The 23,782-nt window shown below is 38.8% G+C and overlaps 1 protein-coding gene across 23 annotated transcripts in view; it reads left to right on the top strand.

Annotated features, from left to right (window-relative positions):
- The window catches only part of neb (nebulin), a 270,517-nt gene that overhangs the window by 81,010 nt on the left and 165,725 nt on the right, over positions 1–23,782 (top strand). For all 23 annotated transcript variants that reach the window (XM_043694176.1, XM_043694181.1, XM_043694178.1 and 20 more), the window contains 14 exons: positions 2,194–2,301; positions 4,260–4,571; positions 6,416–6,622; positions 8,354–8,458; positions 11,024–11,131; positions 12,540–12,851; positions 15,429–15,635; positions 15,730–15,834; positions 17,253–17,360; positions 18,398–18,709; positions 19,405–19,608; positions 20,739–20,843; positions 20,932–21,039; positions 23,182–23,493. In XM_043694176.1, the coding sequence (XP_043550111.1) occupies positions 2,194–2,301; positions 4,260–4,571; positions 6,416–6,622; positions 8,354–8,458; positions 11,024–11,131; positions 12,540–12,851; positions 15,429–15,635; positions 15,730–15,834; positions 17,253–17,360; positions 18,398–18,709; positions 19,405–19,608; positions 20,739–20,843; positions 20,932–21,039; positions 23,182–23,493 (2,613 nt within the window). The remainder of the gene's footprint in view (positions 1–2,193; positions 2,302–4,259; positions 4,572–6,415; positions 6,623–8,353; positions 8,459–11,023; positions 11,132–12,539; positions 12,852–15,428; positions 15,636–15,729; positions 15,835–17,252; positions 17,361–18,397; positions 18,710–19,404; positions 19,609–20,738; positions 20,844–20,931; positions 21,040–23,181; positions 23,494–23,782) is intronic.

Below are 23,782 nucleotides of genomic sequence, written 5' to 3'. Positions count from 1 at the left end.
AATGTGGCCAACAATTACTGGAAAAATTCAGCAGGTCTGGGAGATGTGGTAGTGAGTTAAACACTAAACCAAGAAACCATAGAACTGTGGAAGCTGGAAATTAAAAATGAAAAAACTCAACCCATCATCTGCTTTGCCATTCAATCATGACTGATATGTTTCTCAACCCCATTCTCCTGCCTTCTCCCAGTAACCCCTGATCTCCTTACGAATCAAGATTCTAATTATCTCTGTCTTATATACACTGAGTGACTTAGCCTCCACAGTCTCCTGTGGCAGTGAGTTCCACAGATTCACCACCCTCTGGCTGAAGAAATTCCCTATCTTCTCATTTGTAAAAGATTGTCACTTCACTCTGAGGCTGGGCCTTCTGGTCCTAGTTTCTCACACTTGTGGAAACATATTCTCCAAATTCATTCTATCAAGGCCTCTCAGAATTCTATATGTTTGAATGAAATCCCTCTCATCGTCCTAAAGTCCATTGAATATAGACCAGTGTCTTCAACCATTCCTCAAATAGCAAGTGCTTCATTCCCAGGATCATTTATGTAAACCTCCTCTGGACCCCCTCCAAAGCTAGCCCATCTTCCTTTCGATACATGTTTCAAAACTGCTCACAATATTCCATGGTCTGACCAGAGCATTATACAACCTCAGCAGTACACCTCTGCTCTAGTATTCCATCCCCTTTGAAATGAATACTAACATTTTCCACCAAACTACCAACTGAACCTGCATGTCAATCTTAAGAGGATCCTGAACTAAGACTCGTAAGTTCCTTTGCACTTAAGATTTCCAAAGGCTTTTCCAATTGGAAATGTCTACATGTCTGCTCTTCTCACCAAAGTACATAACCTCACACGTTCCCACATTGTATTCCATCTGACACTTCTTTAGCCTTTCTTGTAGCCTCTCCACTTCTGCAGCCTCTCCGCTTCCTCCACGATATCTATTTCTCCACCTATGGGCAGCACGGTGGTTCAGTGGTTAGCACTGCTGCCTCCCAGCACCAGAGTCCTGGGTTCAATTCCCGCCCGTCTGTGTGGAGTTTGTACATTCTCCCTGTGTCTGCATGGGTTTCCTCCGGGTGCTCCGGTTTCCTCCCACAATCCAAAGATGTGCAGGTTAGGTGAATTGGCCATGCTAAATTGCCACAGTGTTAGGTGCGTTTGTCAGGGGTAAATATAGGGTAGGGGAATGGGTTTGGGTGGGTTTCTCTTCGGAGGGGCGGTTTGGACTTGTTGGGCTGAAGGGCCTGTTTCCACACTGTAGAGAACCTAATCTATCTCTGTATCATGCCTTGTATGCAGTGAGCAAATTATTAGAAAATTAAGTGCAAGACATATCTGATTTTCTAATCTCTAATTTTCCACCTCGCGATAATTACACCTATATTTGTGATTGCTGAGTAATGCTCATATATTTCCATCATATCAGGGAATGTTATGACCCTTAGTCCTGTGCTGTTGGAGAGAAAGACTTGTTTTATCAAATTACATTTTTCCCACTGCAATGACTAGAGTTTTTCTGGCTGCTTTACATGACCGTACTGTTCTCTACCCGTGATAACAAGACAATGGCTCAGTGGTTAGCAACTGCTGCCTCACCACGCCAGGGACCGGGTTTGATTGTAGCCTATGGAACACTATGGGTAATTTAGCTTGGCCAATTCACCTGCACATCTTTGGACTGTGGGAGAAAACTGGAGCACCCGGAGGAAACCCACGCAGACACAGGGAGAACGTGCAAACTCCACACACACAGTCGCCCAAGGCTGGAATCAAACCTGGGACCCTGAGGCTGTGAGGCAGCAGTGCTAACCACTGAGCCACCGTGCCGTCCTAGTCAGGGGTAAATATAGGGTAGAGGAATGGGTCTGCGCGGTTACTCTTCGGAGGGTCAGTGTGGACCTGTTGAGCCAAATGGCCTGTTCCACACTGTAATCTAATCAAACACAGCTAGATGTGGCACAGAGACTTCAGGCATAAACCATCTGACAACTATTTAGTACAATCTACAATTCAGCGTGAAATACAATGGTAATTAATTCTCAAGCTCTTCAAACTCCATGGTGTGTGACCATTTTGTGTATGACTTGATAAGAATGTCACATAAATGAACTGATAATTCATTATGCTCCATAATTATTTAACCAAGCTAGCCTAAAATTATTCTTCATGTTTTCTTTTCAAGCAACGCTATAAGCAAGCCTGGCTGAAGACAATAGCTCAAGGTCATGATATCCGGGAAGATGCCATTCCAATTGTTGCAGCCAAAGCTTCAAGAAACATTGCAAGTGATGTGAGTAAATTCATTTTTTAGTGTAATTTAGACCATCTAATTCACTTAGGACAGTCCTTTCCTCAACTCAATGACATAGATAAGAGAATCTATTAGTGTCCTATACGAAATAAGACTGTTCCCATTGGCTTCTGAAATAAGGACCATGGGTCTCAGATTTAAGGTTTTGAGTAACAGATGCAGGGCTGATATAAAGAAATACTTTTTTATGTAGCCAACGGTCATCATCTGGAACTTACTGCTAATGAGAAATGGTCAATGATTTCAAAACAAAATTGTGTGGTAATATCAAGGAGATGAATTTGGGATAGTGAAGAAGAATGGGACTAAATGGATTGCAATTTGAACTGCTAGCATAGATGCGATAGACTGAATGGCCTTCTTCTCTGCCTTATAATAGTCTGTGAAATAGATTTTCAAAAGGCAGCTAGAATTTAGGCACATGGAATTTAAGACAATGCAACAACATTGTTTAAGAAAAGGTGATAGGAAGCAAACATCAGTTAAAAAGAATATTTCATTTATCAGACATCAACCAGTGATATCTGACATTGACTGGTGCTGGTGAGGTGATCTGGAATTGGGTATAGTCAAAATGATAGCAAATTTGCAGTTTTTGCTGTAATGAATTGTGAAATAAAGAGGAAAAATGATAAAGACATAGTTAACAGGTGGGACTATTGATCGCAAATACAGTTTATATCATTTGGTCATACAGTTTTAAACATAGGAATGGGAGGTGGGCATACAAATGTAGCGTAGAAACGGAGGAATGGGGATTATATATATAAAACATATAACTGAATAGAAGTTAGTTTAAGTGCCAGAAAAGCTGCCAAAATGTCTAATTGGATGATGTTCTTTTCTCACATGAGGCAAAGCACATAAAAGCTAGGCCAGATGTTGTATTAAACAGTGGAGTAATAATACTTACTATTGAAATTGATAAAAGCCTACAAAGACCCAACAGTACATGTGGCGTGGATCTTACTTTTCTCTGATGCCCATTTAAGTCTGAGCCTAAGCCAAGCAATTTGGGTGGGGTCCCAAAAGCACGACTTGTAGTGGAGAGCTGAATCACCAGCAGCAATATCTACACTTCTGTGTTGCTTCACGTCTGGAATCCTGAAGCCGTTGTCGTGTTCAGTGGAGTAATGACAATGTAGGGTAACACTTCCACCATCATTGCCATCAGGAAATCCAGACAGCATTTAACAAGGTGGTAATGAGAGGAAAACATTTGAAATCAAAATAAAAGCAATGAAAAGGGAGTTTAGAAAGATTAGTTTGCATGGAAGGCAGTTAACATTTCTACTTCTTTGCTATGAAATATTGCTAACGAAAAGTTGATGAATTATTTTTCCATTCAATTCAAATAGCTGCTTCAAAAAATATAAAGATATTAAATAATATGGGGTACAAGTAAGATCTTGTGATTAGAGAAGGGCTTATTTAGGGAAAAAAGCAATTGAATGAAATGTTTCCAAGCTGCAATGTGGAATGGCCCCCTGTTTCATTTTAATAGCTCTATACTCATGATGTCATTCCTAGTGAATTATTTAAATTTCAGTTTTGATGCAAATGTTAATCACTAATTAGTTTCATAGCACAGATGATACACTAGGCAATTCATATAGTGTGTCTTAAGAGTGAATGAACAAAAAAAACTGCCCATAAAACCTGTTTGAATCATAACTTAAATAGGCAGAAAACAAGATGCATTGTACATCTTTCCACTGTAGAAAATGTATAATTAAGAAAAAATTAAACAATAAGAGCTCACTAGCATGCATTTAGATCATCATTAGAGGTGATATTGCAAAAAAATGCATTTTGTTGAAACTTTTCATCTTGTACACATTAGGACATTTCACAATAACACTTAAGCACAGATATAACTGTGAATTGTATAGCACAATTATACTTGATCATATTAACTTTCTACTTTCTCATTATAGTATCGATATAAAGCAGCCTACGAGAAGCAAAAAGGTAAACATGTTGGCTTCCGCAGCCTCCAAGATGACCCTAAGCTGGTCCATTCCATGCACATCGCCAAGATTCAGTCTGAACGTGAATACAAGAAAGACTACGAGAAGAGCAAAACCAAATATCACACCCCACCTGATATGCTCAATATTACCTCTGCCAAGAAATCCCAGGAAGTGGCCAGCAACAGCAACTACAGGAATTTAATCCACAACTACACCTATTTGCCAGACGCCATGAGCGTGGCACTGTCCAGGAACATGATGGACATTCAGAGTGATGTAAGCAAACCCACTTTACCACATGAAATAAATCTGTAATGTTATTGAAATCCAGGATAGTATCTGTCTCTGAGGATGAAATGCTGTCTCATTAATCTCTAAGTACTTAAGGATGTGCAGAAAAGAGGAGATTCAGAATTCAAGTAAAGATGAGGAATTTTATTTCCGTGTGGAGATTCGGGAGGCCAGGTTTCTTATCCTCAAAGCAAAGAGTGATATGGAGAGATTTAATACAGGTGTTCAAAATTTTAAAGGGTTTTAACAGATTAATTAAGAAGGATCATAACCAGAGGAGACAGTTTTAAGATAATCAACAAAAGAACCAGACGGAAGATGAGGAGAAACGTCTTCACCCGACAAGTTATGATCTGGAATTTAATGGCTTAAAGCAAGCTGGTTGATTTAATAACATGTTTTGAGTCTTTCAGCCCCTGTAGTGAGCTATATTCTCCTAGAGTGAGAAAGAGGCAGCTATTATTGGAGATGAAAATGCAAGACACACTTGTAACCTTTGATGTAACTGGGAAGGGTCTCAATTAAGTGAGTTGGCAGTGCTGTGGGAATGGGAGAGCTTCTTCAAGAAGGCACCCTTGCAAGAGGATTTTCAGTAGTTTAAAATCAACTAGGAGAAAGTGAGGACTGTAGATGCTGGAGATCAGAGCTTAAAAATGTGTTGCTGGAAAAGCGCAGCAGGTCAGGCAGCATCAAAGGAGCAGGAGAATCGACGTTTCGGGCATAAACCCTTCTTCAGGAATTCCTGAAGAAGGGCTTATGCCCGAAACATCGATTCTCCTGCTCCTTTGATGCTACCTGACCTGCTGCGCTTTTCCAGCAACACATTTTTAAGCTCTGATCTCCAGCATCTGCAGTCCTCACTTTCTCCTGGTGCTGTGGGAATGCAGATTTAATGATGTCGTAGTTTGGGATGGACAACAGCAAGTGAGAGAAGATGTTGCAGGCAACAGTATGAGTGATAGAGTATGGGCCTTGGTGGGAGATGGATAGAGTAGCAGAGAAAAAGTGAGAAAAAGGCATTGGAAGGAAGATGGTGACACTTAGCCTGGCAGAGTGGAGAAGGGCATTGCTGAGCAATCTCCACATGTCTGAGACTGCACTAATCCAGGTAGCAACCTCAGACCAGGTGTCATGGTTTCCTCTGGTCCTGGTAGAAAGGAACATTCTTTATCTGTATCACCCCATTCACCAGGACCATCAGGTCCCTGTCCATTAAATGAGGCATCAACTTTCCCTTCCTTGTCAAGACTGGGCCAAATATCAGGAGCAATGAAGGACAGCTCTGGACTAATAATGGTTTGGCCGCAGGTGCAATACCTTTTCACGATGGAGCCAGTGCCAGGAATGCCAGCCCATTGCGGCAGTGGCAAATTGCTCTTGTAAGGTCAGGTGGTAGGATGGGGCAGAAATTGCAGGAGAGGAACCATAATAGTGGGGTAGGTAGTTAATATGGTCAGTTTGATAAAATACGATAAGAAAACTCACTGGGCCTGTGGAGAGATACACTCCTTGATACCTGATAAAACCAATAGTTTGTCAAGGAAAATGTAAGATTCAGCCCAATATTTCCAAGTTGCTTTGTTAATGAGTATTTTGTTCTATACTTCACCAACTATCCTCTCACATTAAACACTAATGGGACTCCGGTCTGAAAGCCAATTAATTCTTAATGTAGCATAGTTTTCATCACATAGCCAACTGTTATGGCTTTTATTTTGGATACTGGGCATTTGTCTGTGAGCATTCTAAAATGCAAATAAAAGAATCTGTTAAATCTGCCTGTTTGTACTATTTCACTCAAAGTGCTTTGTTCTGATTTCTCTTTGCAGAATAATTACAAATTGGATTATAATACCTGGTTTAAAGGTCTTGGCTGGGTTCCTATTGGCTCCTTGGATGTAGAGAAGGCAAAGAAAGCAACAGACATAGCAAGTGAGAGGAAATACCGCCAACATCCAGAAAACTTTGCATTCACAAGCATCCCTGATTCTCTTGAAATGGTTTTGGCCAAGACTAATGCACAGATAATGAACAAGGTAAAGGTTACCCTGGACGTAATCCTCCTCTGCATCAATTTTTAAAGATTTGAATTGTGAATTGCCTCTTTCCTTTGAAGGACATAGGTCCTCAGGTGCACCTCAGCTAAGTCCTTTGTTCTTCTCGAGCAGTTTCTGCATCTTCTGAATGTACTGAGTAACATACAATAACTCTGGTGATTCATTCCTAGCTCTAGGCAGCTAAGCTAACCATATAGCTGCAACTATAACTCTTCCTAGTACGAAAACAAGTCTTGAATTTATATAACACCGCCTTCATGATCATCAGACATCCAAAGCACTTTATGTTCAACAAAGTACTTTTTGAAATGTAGTCACCATTTTAAGGTAGGGAGCCATAGTCAATTAAATCTAGTTATGTGTTGCCTAAGGGAAACCATTCCACAAGCATGGGGAAATGTGAGTAGGCGATCTTCATGAAAGACCATAACAATCTATGGAATTGAGTCCACATTATTGGCTTTACTTTGCACCACATCCTTGTCATCTATGCTACCGGCTCCAGTCCTTGTTGAAATGTAGGAAATAGGGCATTTAATTTGCACACAACAAAACCTTCACAAACAGCAATTGATACTGACCAAACAATCTGCTTGATTTGTAATATTGATTGTAGGTTAAATATTGTCCAGGACACACACCAGGGATAACACCCCTGCTCTATCAGAGTACTGCACAGAAATTTCCAATTCCATCTGTAGACAGATGAAAATGTCAGTCTTATATCAATTTCATCTGGGGTGGCACTGTGACTCAGTGGTTAGCATTGTTGCCTCGCAGCTCCAGGGACCTGGGTTTGATTCCACCTGGGTTTGATTTGACTGTCTGTGTGGAGTTTGCACATTCTCCCCGAGTTTACATTGTTTCCTATGGGTACTCCGATTTCCTCTCACAGTCCAAAGATGTTCATGCTAATTGGATTGGCCATGCTAAATTGCCCCATACTATCCAGGGATGTGTAGGTTATGTGGATGAGTTATGGGAAATGCAGGGTTACTGGGAGAGGGTAGGGGATAGGTCTAGGTGGGGCACTCTTCAGAGGGTCAGTGTAGGCCAAATGTCTTGCTTCCACACTGTAGGGATTCGATGATACCATGAAAGAGTGCAGTTTCAGAACTGCACTGAAGTTCCAGCCTTAATTTTTGTCCTCAAGGTGAATTTGAGCCAAACACTCAAATGTGAGAGTTTTTGACTTATAGCTGATACAAAGCACACACACAGACAGACACAGACTCACACAGACACACACACACACACATACACAGACACAATTCTGGAGCCTAATGGTACGTTTGGGTTGGTGTCTTTTCTGGCTTTATCAATTGGATCACTCATGGCAGAGGTGGAAGGAGTGGAATTAGGAGAGACTGAGTCTGTTCTTCTGATATTACAACAAATTATCCATGGTGAAAGACACAGTTGTTGTTACATGAAATACTAATAAATGCCTGACTGAAGATGAGTGCTCTCCTGATGTTGGAAGGATTCCTGCGCTACCTACAGAACCTTCCAATTCCCACCACTCCACAGAATGACATGTTTGAGCTGAGAACTTACCTAGCGATCTAACTGTGGCAGGGAGTTATGCTCTACCATAGGCTGAGCTGGAAGGCTCTCCTTGGTAAAACGTTCACGATTGCTGCTATCTCGAGCCCAATTCATTCAACTTTCTTTTAATATCATGGGAATTGTTCTTCTACTTTTTGACAGAAATTATACACTCAAGCTTGGGATGAAGATAAGAACAAAGTCCATGTTATGCCTGATACACCAGAAATTGTGTTATCCAAAGTCAATCAAATGAATATGAGTGAGGTAAGTCATCACTGAATTGTGACAAAAAATGAAAATAACCTATGGCTTCTACTGTGTCTGTGATCAAACTGTGATTGCTGGTGAATCCAGTTGCTGAGGGATTATTTTTCAAACTTTGAAAGCTAACTTAGCAAACACTGGTGTCAAAATTGTAAAATTCATAGCTTAGCATGAATGGGATAAACAATACCAGGTAAAGTTGCATGTCGCGAGGTTTGAAGTCATCCATTTGGAAAAGATAAACTGGAAAATTGTCTTAGTAGTGAGATGCTGGGAATCTGTAGAGGAGCAAAGAGATGCAAGACTCATTATAAAACCAAAAGGTGATAAAATGGGTCACAAGAATGAGACCTTTACCAGGAGAGATGGAATCTAAAAATGAGGGAGTGCTTTTAGATTTTCGAATAAATGGCAGGTAATATTTATTTGCCTTGAACAGCAGATTCACTGGAGTGATACCAAGGTTGATCAATGAGGATCAATTGCCTTCTATTCCCTTGAGTTTAGAGGGCGATCAGTTCTAGTTCTCTAATCGCATGAAGAGATTTAATAAGACAGATGTAGTTATTTTTCCTTTGGTGGAGGAATACCTAGCATACGTGAGGAATAAGAGAATGATCAGGGAGAAGGTACGGCTGATCAGGGATAGTGGAGGGAACATGTGCCTGAAGTCTGAAGAGGTATAGGAGGCCCTAAATAAGTTTTTTGCTTAGGTTTTCACCAAGGAAAGGGAACTCGTTGTAAATGAAAACTTAGAGGAGCTTGCATACAGTCTTGACCAGATCAAGATTGATGAAGTTGATGTGCTAGAAATTTTGGAAAACATTAAGATTGATAAGTCCCCAGGGTCAGACCAGATTTATCCTTGGCTGCTCCGGGAAGCGAGAAAGGAGGTTGCTAAGCCTCTGGCAAGGATATTTGCCTCCTCACTCTCCACGGGAGTCGTACCGGAGGATTGGGAGGAGGCGAATGTTGTTCTTCTTTTCAAGAAGGGTAATAGGGAAATCCCTGGCAATTACAGACAAGTCAGTCTTGCGTCTGTGGTCAGCAAAGTTTTGGAAAGAATTCTGAGGGATAGGATTTATGACTATTTAGCAAAGCATAGTGTGATTAAAGGTAGTCAGCATGGCTTTGTGAGGGGCAGGTCATGCCTCACAAATCTTATTGAGTTCTTTGAGGAGGTGTCAAGATAGGTCGACGAAGGTCGAGCAGTGGATGTGGTGTATATGGATTTCAGCAAGGCATTTCATAGGGTTCCCCATGGTAGACCCATTCATAAAGTCAGGACATATGGGATACAGGGAGATTTGGCTATCTGGATTCAGAATTGGCTGGCTGACAGAAGGCAGGGAGTGATTGTAGATGGAAAGTATTCTACCTGGAGGACAGAGTTGAGTGTTGAGTCCCGCAGGGCTCTGTACTTGGGCCTCTGCTCTTTGTAGTTTTTATAAATGACTTGGACGAGGAAGTTGAGACGTGGGTTAGTAAATTTGCAGATTACACAAAGGTTGGAGGTATTGTTGATAGTATAGAGGGCTACTATAGGCAGCAGTACGACAGACAGGATGCAGAGCTGGGCTGAGAAATGGCAGATGGAGTTCAACCTGGATAAATGCGAAGTGATGCATTTTGGAAGGTTGAACTTGAATGCTGAATATCGGATGAAAGGCAGGATTCTTGGCAGTGTGGAGGAACAGAGGGATCTGGGTGTGCAAGTACATAGATCCCTCAAAGTTGCCACGCAAGTGGAAAGAGTTGTTAAGAAAGTATATGGTGTTTTGCCTTTCATCAACAGGGAGATAGAGTTTAAGAGCCATGAGGTTTTGCTGCAGCTCTACAAGTCCCTGGTGAGGCCACACTTGGAATATTGTGTCCAATTCTGGTCATCCTACCATAGGAAAGATACAGAGGCTTTGGAGAGGGTGCAAAGAAGGTTTACTAGGATGCTGCCTGGACTGGAGTGCTTGCCTTATGAAGAAAGGTTGAATAGGCTTGGACTTTTCTCTCTGGAGAGAAGGAGGAAGAGAGGAGACCTGATAGAGGTGTACAAAATAATGAGAGGATAGATAGAGTCAATAGCCAGAGACATTTCCCCAGGGCAGGATTGACTGGTACGAGAAGTCATAGTTTGAAGATATTAGGAGGAAGGTATAAAAGAGACGTCAGAGGGAAGTTTTATACACAGAGAGTTGTGAATGCATGGAATGCGTTGCCAGCGGTGTGGTGGAAGCAGAGATATTGGGGACATTTAAGCGACTGCTGGACATGCACATGGATAGCAGTGAGTTGAGGTTTGCATAGGTTGTTACTATATTTTACATTAGGTTTAAATCTCGGCACAACATCGTGGGCCAAAGATCCTGTTCTATGCTGTACTTTTCTATGTTCTATGAAAGAATATAATGTTAAACATTAACGCTAAGCCAGTTAGATGTGAAATTAGAAAGTGAATAGTAATTCTTGAAGGATTCACAAGTATTTTATGATAAAGCAGATAACGGGATCCAGTTCATCAAATAACAAATGTTAATATCGATTTCCTTTTTCCGGCTCCTTTTTTTTCAGAAATTATACAGATCTGGCTGGGAAAATGCAAAGAAGAAAGGCTATAACCTGATGCCTGATGCCATTTCAATAAAAGCAGCGAAGGCCAATAGGGATATAGCCAGTGATGTAAGTTTATTTTTTCTGATATTGTTACCAGATATCATCTGATATACAATTACACCCTAGGACAGCTAAGTTTCAGTGTTGTCATATAAACCATATACATGTTCCCATGCAGCAGATACTATTACAGTCATTGTACAGAGGATAATAGATGGTTTGGATTACAGGTCGTTCTGTTATGACGCACAATTCATTAATGCGTATTCACTATAATGATTGACGAATTGGGAACTCTGTTTCTAAACTTTAAACTTTTAAGTGTATACTTGTTATAACGCGATTCCACTTCCATTAGTTTAAATGGTGCTACTGTTACAAGATTTTTTTATAACACATGGTTGCACAAGAAAGGAACTACCACGTTATTGCAAAACCGACAGTATCTTATTTGTTTTAAATTGGCCTTCGTTTGAAGTTGAATGATTACTGCTTGCAAAAACTAAAAAAGTATTTTTCCTTAGTTTTATTATAATTAATTTTTCAGTTTCAATTCTTTGGGGTTCAGAAGCCCCAGAATTTCAGAACCAAGGTATATTCTTGACGATTTTAATCTTTTGATTATGAAAGTAATATTTTTGAAAGTGAGTGCTAAAATCCAAGCATTTCAATGTTTACCTTTGGTTTTTACCTATCAGATTATTAAATTAATCAGGTTTTGAATCATAATTAGAATTTTGTTAGATTTTAGTTTATTCCATTGCAGTTTACCCATGTTCATTTTCACCCCATGACATTTGAGCTAATCCATTGGTCTCAAGCAAATTGGGCTTTTACGCAAATACATATGGTAGAAATTGCAATACATATATTCTTTGCATTTGATTGAATTATAACATATAAACTTAATCCCAGCATTCTTATTTCTTATTTGCTTTGCACAGAAGTTCTTGATTTTTATTGGTGTTACCAATTGAAATAGCAGAATTAAAGTTTGTGAACAGAAATGTATACTTGCTTAATAAGTCAACAACAAAAGAAAGAAAGCTTAAACAGATTTCCCTACTTTCCATTACTGCTGATCAACCTCATTCTACATCTGCTCTGCAGATCTGGAAGCCAGTATTGGTTATCAGTATACTGCCCGGGATCTTTTAGTTTTAAATATTAATGGATAAAAATTCTATGGTATCATAGTACCCTTTCCCAATGCATGCATCATAAATAATGTTTTTTTTCTCTCTTGAACTCAACATAATCCCAGATACTGAGGTAGTAATCCCTAAAGATTCAAAAGCCTTTGAAATGAACGTGACCATTACATCACGTATAGCAAATTTCACATCAGAGAACAGCATTATGGTTAGATGAGAACAATATGAGGAAACAATTATGCAGACACAAGTTAAATGTAACAAACCTATTGTGCATAATAAGAGCTGTCTCAAGTAATACTTGTGCTGTTTTTTGTTAGTATAAATACAAGCTTGCCTACGAAAAGGCAAAGGGAAAACACATTGGTTTCCGTAGCCTGCAGGATGACCCCAAGCTTGTCCACTTCATGAATGTTGCCAAACTTCAATCGGATCGTGAGTACAAAAAAGATTATCAGAAGTCTAAGACAAAGTACAATACACCGATGGACATGGTCAGTATTACAGCTGCTAAACAGTCTCAGGAAGTAGCCAGCAACATCAACTACAAGCGCCTCATCCATCGCTATATAATTCCTCCTGATGCAATGAACTTGGAACTGGCCAGGAACATGATGAACATACAGAGTGATGTAAGTGATTAAAGTGAAATTATTAGACCTTTATCAGTTCCAGTGTTGTACATTTTATATCAATATTTCATGTGCAGAAGAGGGAATGACTCTGCTACCAAGGCAATGAATGCTTAATATACACTATCAGCTCAGTTCCTTCATTCCCATTAGATCAGTTAGTTAAGATAGTGAGTTGCTGAGCAACAGAGAGGATAATTGGACTCAACAACTGGTTTTGGGAATTCCACTGAGTCATTGTCTTCTTTCTTCGGAGTCAAGTAATTGTGGGTTCAAATTCTTTTCTTGCCTGTGCACATAATATAAAGAGTATGGGCTGGGTCTTGGCAGGTGGGACTAGATTGGGTTGGGATATCTGGTCGGCATGGACATGTTGGACCGAAGGATCTGTTTCCGTGCCTGTTTCTATGACTCTAAACATTTCAGTGCAGTAGTCGGCAGAGAAAGGACTTGCATTCATACTGTGCCTTTCATCTGCTCAGGATGTTCTGAAGCACTTTGCAAAATAAAAACCATATGCTTTTATTGATGTAAAGTCACTGCTGACGTGCAAGAAGTAGTAGTGTGGTCATTTTTATGTTACTTGACGAAGTCTCTTTGTCTTTCAAAGTCTATGTAAGATCCCATTAATTATTTGAAGAAAAGTAAGAAGTTTCCCCAAGTTCCTAAGTGACATTTATCCCTCAAGCACTATGACTAAAAATTACTAAAGAGATAATAAATGGACATCCTGTCTGCTTGCTCGAATAGATGTCAAAGATTCAACGAAATGTGGAAATGGTTAAAGAATAGTTTCTACATTAGACAAACTTGAAGTACATTGGTTGTTTTTCTGATAAAACAAATATGTCTATTTTCTTCATTCTGTCAGTGTTTTGTGAAGTTACGCAGGGTTGTTGTAGATCTTTCAAACATATCTGTTATGAAATTGTTAAAGTAAAATGAGGAAAGGTTAAAATGGATCTAAGGGAAAGCTCCATTTACAGTTGCTACTTATATCACTGTGTGAAATTAGTAAGGGTAAGGCTCTGCATATAGTACTCAAACCATATGTTGGGGCCAAAGGGCCTGTTCTGCGCTGTATTGTTCTATTGTTCTAAACGTACACATCCCTAGAATTCCCATGCCATTGTGACTAATAATACTAGAAAATAACTGAACAAATAAGCAATTTTTTTTGAATCATTAAATTATAACTTTAGTTTTAGATGAAGGGTTTTGTCCTTCTTGCTGAGTTTGCACTAATGATTTCCATATGATAACCCCAATTGCCTGATGTAATTGTATCTGTTTTTTAGAGTCATAGAGAGTCAGAGTTTTTACAGCATGGAAAAAGGTCCTATGGCCCATTGTGTCCATACCGGCCATCAAACATCTATCCATTCTAATCCCGTTTTCCAGCACATGACCTGTCGCCTTGAATGTTATGGATTTCAAGTGCTCACCTAAATAGTTTTAAAATAACTTGAGGGTTCCTGTTTCTACTGTGCTTTTAGCCATTGAATTTCAGATACCTACACTTTCTGGGTAAAAGGTTTTTCTTTAGATTCCTTCTAAACCTCCTGCTCCTTACCTTAAAACTGTGCCTCTAGCTATTGATCCCTTTGCTGAAAGGAAGGCTTTCTTCCTATCTTCTTAATCATCCCTCAGAACTTTGGACACCTCTTCCAGCCTTCTCTGCTCTAAGAAAAATAACCCCAGCCTGTCTAGTCTGTCTTCATAGCTGAATCACTCCAGACCAGGCAACATCTTGGTGAATCTTTTCTGCAACCTCTCTAGTGCAATCACATCCTTCCGATGGTGTGGCTATCAGAACACACAGTATTCCAGCTGTGGCCTCACCAACATTCTCTACAGCTCTAATATAATCTCTCTACTCTTGTATTCAATTCTTGACTAATAAGGATAAGCATCCTACATATTGTCTTAACCTGTTTATCTACCTGTCCTGTTGGCTTCAAAAATTCTACAGATGTAAATCGTGGCTATTAGATTTGCTTAAGATATAGAGCTGGCCAGGATGGTTTAATTGCAGCCAATCATAGTAGAAAACATGTATCTAGCATTTATGTGGTGTCACTACATTGGTGCAACAATCTTTGCTTTAATGCACTACAGGACACAGTAAAAACAAAGTGGGAGTTTTATTCACACAATGCATGTACCTTTAATGACTAAAATTGAGACGTGAAGTGGTCCTCCCTTAACCCAATGACGGGCTGTATCTATGATTTCAGAAAACTTCTGTTTCATTCTGAGTCATGGTGGAATAGGGTCAGATATTTTCCAAGGTGCAGTGATGAAAAATGACAGTCAAGGAAGCAAAGATTAAGAAGAAGACCTCAGTTACCCAACAAACTTGTCAATAATGCAGAGTTTGCAGCATATTTATAATTGTCGACATCGTGCCGGCCTCTATTATGTCAACTTTCATCCTTGCATTTGCTTTGGTGTATGAACTCTTCTGTCGGACCTTCTTACTCTTTATAGCAATGAGTAATACTTTTACACAAGCTGATTTATTTACATATTTTTGGCCTTCTGGCATTCTTGTAACCTTTCTGTCTGTTATTTCAGCTTCTCTATAAGTCAGAGTACACTGGCTTTTTGAGAGGTATGGGCTGGATGTCCATTGGCTCACTGGAGGATGAAAAGAACAAGCGAGCTTCAAATATCCTGTGTGAGAAAAGATATCGTCAACACCCAGAGACTTTAAAATACACCATTGATATGGAATCCATGCCGATGGAGTTGGCAAAGGTCAATGCCAAAATCATGAATAGGGTAAGAAGATCTTTTCTTAAAAAACATTGATTGTGGATGGTACTTCATTATCCTTGAGAGCACCCATTACTTATCAATAATTATTATTCTGCAGCATTTGTACAAGGAAGCCTGGGAAAAAGACAAGACACAAGTCCATGTGATGCCAGACACACCAGAAATTGCTCTAGCTAAAGTAAACCAGTATAACATCAGTGAGGTAAGCAGAGTGCATTAACCTGAATTCGTCCCTATTCTCATATATATTGGCTACATACAAGTGGATTGAAAGTCTGATTTAGCAAAGCAAGTCACTCCAATTTAAGTTAATACAAGGAAAGTCAGGCATGTATGTACTTTAAAATGGATCCAGGAGTATTTGTCTGTAAGATGGTAGCCAATAAAAGTACTTCACATTAATAGTCCCCTTGAATACTCAGAAATAATATACCTGAGTAGACACAAGAGTCATTAACTTTCTGATTCAAAGATCCACTGTGAAATCAAATATCAATAGAAGACAATTTGTACTGGGTGTCACTGAAAAGCCAAAATTGGACCAGCTACAGAGGATGAAGCAACAATTTAATTATTCTCTTTCAGATTCCAGCAAATAAAGAAAAAGTAGATAGAATCACTGCCCCTATCCTCTGGAGAACCTGAAACAACAATATTTGAGTTTGAAACAAAATGAAAAAATAGTGACATGTTAAGTGCAGTTGTTAAAGTAAAGGGCCTGAAATTATGTTGTTGTACTGTACCTGTCAGACATTTTTGCCCTGTCTGATGAACTGTTCAGTCACAATCTGGATTTAAATTGTATGCCATTCTTCTAAAAATAAAGTGAAAATATCTTGGTCTCCATATACACAAATCCTTAAAGATGGTAGGACAGCTTGATAAAATGACTAAAACTTGAGTATGTAGTAGAGATATAGAATCTAAAAACAAAGCGGTTATGCTAATACTTTATGAATTGCAAACTGGTTCTCAGCTGGAACGTTGTGAATCTGCAGATCAGAGGATGATGTTTATCATGTTGTTACATTGGAGGAGGGTCTCAGTTGTTAAGATTTTCAAAATGTTAGGACACCCATCCTTAGAACATTGGAGATTCTGACATAACCAAAGAGATAGTGAGCGATTTTAATAGAAGGGTTGGAGAAAACCTGTTACCTTGGACCAGTGAACCAATAATACAATTCTTGGCTAAACATCTGGAAGAGAAGGGAAATTTTCTTCACTTAAATTTGTTGAGCTCTTTCTGAAAAGGTGGAAACTGAGTCCTGAATTTAATTTAGAGGTGATTTAGACAGGTATTTGAAGATGAAGAACTAACCGGGTTATGGACGAAACATGAGAGCAAATGTTCAAAAAAACTAGCACTAGTACAATGGGTCAAATGGCCTTGTTTTTGTGTTGCAGATATATATGATTTTCTGAAACTTTCACTTAAAAACTGGCACGATAATGAATGACTGATAGTGCAGTAAGTTTAGTTCTATTTAGTAAAAATGCTTAGAGAAAAAAGCTAGTAGCTTTGTATCACCTTTTTGTACACTTCCTTGACTTGCTTGATTTAGTTTACTTTGTCTAGAAAAATCCAATAATTTTAGTTTATATTGTCCTCCTTTATAGAAAATGTACAGGCAGAGCATGGAAGAGGATAAGAAGAAGGGACATGATCTCCGAGCTGATGCCATTCCGATCAAAGCTGCCAAAGCCTCAACTAATATTGCTAGTGATGTAAGTGTTTTGCAGTGGTCATGAAATCCATGACCTCCCTTTGTCTTATTTTGTACCAGTTCCTCCTCTATAAAAATGGTCCTGTGCAAGTGACCACCTGCATGATGTTGAGAATTCTTTCTGCTGCCTCCTTAACAGTTTACATACAGTTGCACTTTGCTAGTTAGCGTAATGTTCAAGTGAATTAATCATATGGACTTTATTATTCAATTGCTTCAAATTGCAAGAGATGTGGTCATCTTTCCCATCCTGAAACCAACGTTCCAAGGCCAAACAGTAACCATTACACTGGTTAAGAGCAAAATCAACAGTGATTAAGGATTTTACCTGAATTTTGTTCTGTATGAACCAGTTTAAATTGAGGGAATTGTTCTGTTACAATTTTATAATGTAGGTATGGATAGGGTAACAGGTTAAGAACCTGGCCACCAGCACAATAAACAATATATTATGTTGCTATTTTTGAATGCACCTCCTAAGTTTGAAATTCTCCAGCTCAGAGAGCTGTGGATGGTCAGTAATTGAGTAAAATCAAGACAGGCATCAACAGATTTTGGATGCAAAGGGACATGGTGATAATGTGGGAAGATATAGTTGAGGCAGAGGTTGATCCATGATCTTCTTAAATGATGAAGCAGGCAAGGAGAAACAATTGGCCTACATATTCTACTGTTCCTTATATTTTTCTAAAGCATTTTAAAGGTATCTCTTTAATAAACATCACAATGATATAACCTACTGTTTTGAGTCTGTGCAAAGTTTGGATATGAATCAACTGTTTTGAGTCTGTGCAAAGTTTGGATATGAATCAACCAAGCTTTACAAAAGCTTGTCAACCTCATAACTTTCACCATAATGAGCTTACATTATTTTTGAGTGTTACATTCAAGGTTTGTTTTCTGCTCAAAACTGGAGGAAAATAGTTTCAAAGCACTGTTTTTTTTCCCCCTGATCGGGGCAATGAGATTTGTCATAATTTGGATGGCTTTTTTTTAAACTTGCAAGTGTAATTGTTTTTGACCTTCACTTTCTTACAGTATAAATATAAACAAGCTTACGAGAAAGATAGAGGGAGGCAGATTGGTTTCCAGAATTTGCAGGATGACCCTAAGCTGGTCCATTCCATGCGTGTAGCCAAGCTGCAGTCTGAACGTGAATATAAGAAGGATTATGAAAAGACCAAGACCAAGTACCACATGCCATTGGATATGCTCAGTCTTATGACTGCTAAGAAGTCCCAGGAGGTAGCCACTAATGTGAACTATAAGCAAGAATTCCGCAATTTCACATATCTACCTGATGCCATGAACTTGGAACTTTCCAGAAAGATGATGAACATACAGAGTGATGTAAGCTCACTTTTGTTTTGTTGACACTATTTTACAGTTCTGAACTGAATTTAATATCTTCACTGACAATTCACGTCTGTGATGCTTATTTTTTAAACCTAGCCTGTCCAGTCTTTTGTGGGACTCTTAACATCATCCTCATTGTAACTTCAGCAAAATAAAATACAACTTCAGTGCATTTAATGACCAGTGTTATTTAGTTTCCACTTAAAATACATGCTTGTTGTCAAATCCACATACCCACAACAATCTATAATAGGTTGCTACATTATTGTTCGGCTTTTATATCCTCAAGCTGTTAAATAGAATGAATATATCTGCATTGTTCTTCATCAGAATAAATTGTACACTATTTTAAAAGTATAATAGTAAGAAATAGTAAACATGAGTTATAAATTAAGGTTATAAATATAACCTAAATAAATTAGTTATTTTATAATGCATGGTAATCAAGGTTATATTAGGCACAAAACAAAATTAGGCTATATTTCAAAAATGGAATGAACTCTGCAGTACTGTAGGATCAACATTTATTGTGGCACATGAGAAATCCATCTACATCTCTGTGTTGTAATTAATATACAATATATGTTCAGGTTAAACTTGATACTTTATATAACATTGTTTTGTCTTAATTTTATGGAACCAGTGTAGAATTTATAACAATTGAAGTGTTGCTGTCTCTGAATTGCTAGAACAATTATAAAGCCGACCTTCAGTGGCTGAGGGGGATTGGTTGGAGTCCGATTGGGTCATTAGACGTTGAGAAGGCTAAGAAAGCAACAGAGATTGCGAGTGAGAAGAAGTACCGCCAGCATCCAGAGGCCTTCCACTTCACAAGCCCGCCAGACTCTATTGAGATGGTCTTGGCTAAGACTAACACACAAACAATGAAAAAGGTAGGCATTTGGAAAATAAATATTTCAGTGTCATAGTCATCTTTCAACCCTTTTTTTTAACAATACGCTTCCCAACTCTCCTGAAGATATTCACTCCTCATTTATACATCGTTCCATAATTACAAGTTTAAGTCTCCTCTCAGAGCCCATTACATCTGGGTGAGAGCTGGGGAATGGTGAGGAATCATTCCAGACGATGCCAATTATGTCTTTACCTGACATGCACCTAGACTGCAATCAGGAATAGGAACTTGGAGCTTTCTTTCCCACCCTGTTCTAATTGTAATATTCCTAAACATTTCATCACTAAGGCTAGGGATGGAAGCTTCCCATGCTTAACATCTAGATATTAAGCAAACAAATCATGTGGCGGACCTTGGCTGGGGGTTTGGTGTTTGATGCGTGCAGGGGCCATAACGATTCCTTTAGAGCTTTCTGCAAGATGACTAGAAGTGCTTTGATTGCATAATTTGCTGAAACTATGTGTCAAATGGTTTAATATGGAAACAAAGAAACACTATTAGTCATGAGGTGTGGGTATTGCTGACTAGGCCAGCATTTATTGCCCATTCCGAATTGTTCTTAAGAAGGTAACCTACCTTTTTGAACCACTATAGTGTACTGGTATAGATACACCCTCCATCCGGTTAGGCAGCGAGATCCAGAATTTAGAACTAGTGATAATGAAGAAACGGAGGTATATTTCTAAATCAGGATAGCTTGTGGATTAGAAGGGAAGGTGTAGTGTTTTCATGCATTTGCTGTTCTTGTCCTCCTCAGCAGTACTGATCGTGGTCTTGAAAGCAACTGTCAAAGGTGTCTTATTGAGTTAAAGTTATAGTCATAGAGTCATACAGCACAGAAACAGACCTTTCGGTCCAACCTGTCCACGCTGACCAGACATCTAATCTGACTTAGTCCCTTTTGCTGCTGCAGTGTATTTTGTCAGAACTACACTCTGTGGCCACTGTATACCAGTGGTGGATGAAGTGAATGTTGAAGGAGGATTAGATATAATTGCAGTAATTTCACAATTGCTAAATCAATCCTGAGTCTGCAGTGTTTCTTTTCAGAGTTCTTACAACAATTTCTAAAGAAGCTCAGATGTACATTCCTTTTTATTTTCACAGAATCTGTATACAGACGCCTGGGAGAAAGACAAAACTAAGGTCCACGTGACACTGGATCATCCAGATATCTTACAAGCTAAGGCCAATGCTCATATGTTCAGTAATGTAAGACATTTTAAAATGATTCTAATTTAAAGAAAATAAAGATTTTAAGTCCAGAATTGTAAGCACTAAATGTCTTCTCTCTTTGTAGAACATATATAAATTGGGCTGGGAACAATCCAAGAAGAAAGGTTATGACCTCAGACCTGATGCTATATCAATAAAGGCTGCAAAGGCATCTACAAATATTGCAAGTGATGTAAGTAAGAACAATTTTGCAAGTTTTTAATGTATAACTTTTAAATAATTTATATAAAGTATTAGTTTTGAATGAATTATTATTAAAATCACAATAGGCTCGATTCAATCTGGTGATGATTGGGTGGTGAACCAATCATGAGGCTGTAATGGAGGCAGATAGGTCAAAACGTACTCCTGGTAGTTTGTCATTTTGATAATGAGTTAATTGCTAAGAGCAATAAACTAAGTTTGTTGAGGTCAGGTCCCAGAAGTGTGAAATAGTATCTCTGAAAAGGTTGGTTAAAAATATCTAATAAGGACAATTTAGTGTTCTTGTGGTGTAGTGGTAGTGTTCTTACCTCTGGGCCAGAAGACTTGGATTCAAGTCCCATCTGTCCCACAGGTGTGTTCTAGCAAATTCTAACTGATTCATTTTTAGGTCAATGTGGCACAATAACAATGTCCCTGCCTTTGAGCCAGGAGGCCTGGGTTCAAGTTTCATTGCTGCAGAGTTTATAATAAGATCTGTGAACAAATTGATTAGAAACTGTCTAGAAAGATGAATTGAGTTAAGTGAGTGCCCGGTGGACTCTGCAGGGGCTAAGGTGCATCATCGCCCTGGACAATGATGTTTTGATTTAATAAGTTAATTTTTTTTTATAATTTACTGTTAACCATTTGATTATGTGTTTATTACATTGTCCCATCAGGGGCTGTTTAACTATTTGATGACTTGCTGTTTTAAAAAAAGTAAGAAGGAAAAAGAACTACCTCAACCATAAACCATTAGTGGCTGATGCCCAGAGACCAATGTAAATTCATTAAAGATGTTTGGATCCATGTCTAACAATAATAAATGTGGTTTTCAACATTAATTCTCTTTGCTGAAGGCCTTTAATGCAACTGAAAGCTTTTCTTCAACAGAAGGTGGATGTTAAGTGCAGCATGTTCGAACCGAACTCAGTCCAACATGCTCCTCACCTAATCCTTTACTTTTTCATTTCTACTTAAATGCTTCATCAGCTTATTTAAACTGCTGATTCTGTTGCATCAGGTACCTTGTCCCTCTTGTTTTATTATTGACTCTTCTCTGCTCAAATGTTTATCCTCCATTTGAAACTTATACAAGTGGCAGGAGTGCCTATGATTTTGATTATCCTTGTTGCTCCTTCAACTCCATCTCTTAAATCTGGCTTTCCAGCAAAGAACTTCTTTTTTGTTAATATGGATTTTTGCTTAGCTCTACAGAGGTTATTTGTGATCATGTGCCCCTATTGAGGACAGCCATTTGAAGGAAATGGATCTCATGAAATCTATACCAATGCAATCCATTAGTCTCCATCCATTGCAGTATTCCTGCATTGTCTTGAGTTTTTCCACCTGTAACAATCCTTTACCAATGGAGTTCCAGTGGACAGATACATCCCTTTAAATGCAGTTGCTACCAGTTGTGCTGATCAACTATTCCAATTTGGCAAAATTCTTCACTTTTGAACCAAAGAACGTGGTAGGATCAGGCCTTATTCTCTGTTAAATCAACATTTCTATCATAGTAACATAATAGAAACATAGAAACAATAGCATGACCTACGTCATTTGGCCTTTCAAGCTTTTTCTGTTATTCAGCAGAACCATAGTTGATCCTTTATCTCAATGCCACTTTCCTGCTATTTGCACATACCTCTTGTTGTATTTAAAATTTAAAAAAATTTCAATGCCTGTCTTCCTTAGGAGCTTCCTTCTAAAAGCTCTCTCCTTTACCATCTCTTAAAAAGCGCTGTCAATGTTTTCTTCAACTCAGCCTCTGTTTCGCCCTCATTACCAACCTAGTTTTCTTCATACTCGTGACTTTTCTGCTTCTGCTTTAGTTATGTTGCCATCATGGGCAAATATCTGTATTCCAGCTGAGTTTTATACTACATCTATCTAACCAGGCCTTTTGTGCTGAGGTGGTAGACCTGATTTTCTTGTAATGGACTCTGAGAAACTGTTTTCTACAATTAGAATAAGATGATACTGGTGTATAACCCAAGTTGCCATAAGTATGCACATTTGTCACCATGAATGTAACTCTTCTGAGAAATGCGACTGTTTTGAGATTGCAAAATTGTTTTCATTTCACTGTGGGAAATATCACTAAATGTTCATAACTATTTTTCAGTACAAATACAAAACAGCCTATCGCCAGCAGCTTGGCCACCACATTGGATGCCGTAACATTCAAGATGACCCCAAGATGGTTTGGTCCATGCACGTGGCCAAAATCCAGAGCGACCGGGAATACAAGAAGAACTTTGAGAAGACGAAGACCAAGTTCAACATGCCAGTCGACATGCTGGACATCCTGTTGGCCAAGAAATGTCAGACTCTGGTCAGTGACATTGATTACAGACGGTACCTGCACCAATGGACCTGTCTGCCAGACCAGACTGATGTGATCCAGGCAAAGAAGGCCTATGATCTGCAAAGTGATGTGAGTATCTCACCAATGGTATAATGGAGTTAGTCATTCTGTTCAAAACTTTTCCCCAATGTTGATCACTCTAAATTATTATGAAGTCATTCCAAATTTGAAAATTCTATACAATCAAGTCTTGGCACCTAAGAACCTCGTGTTCACTCTTCAACCTTTTTCCTTAATTTTAGCTCAGATAAGTTGATACATGAATGCAGGGACATCAGAATAGCCATTCAATTATGCCATAGTAATGTGGTTATTGGCAATAAATACTGGTCTAGACTGTGATGCCCTCATCCTGTGA

This window comes from Chiloscyllium plagiosum, chromosome 7, assembly GCF_004010195.1.
Source record: "Chiloscyllium plagiosum isolate BGI_BamShark_2017 chromosome 7, ASM401019v2, whole genome shotgun sequence".
Taxonomy (NCBI): Eukaryota; Metazoa; Chordata; class Chondrichthyes; order Orectolobiformes; family Hemiscylliidae; genus Chiloscyllium; species Chiloscyllium plagiosum.
Note: the sequence above shows the minus strand (reverse complement) of the source record. Positions and strands in the feature narration are given on the sequence as shown.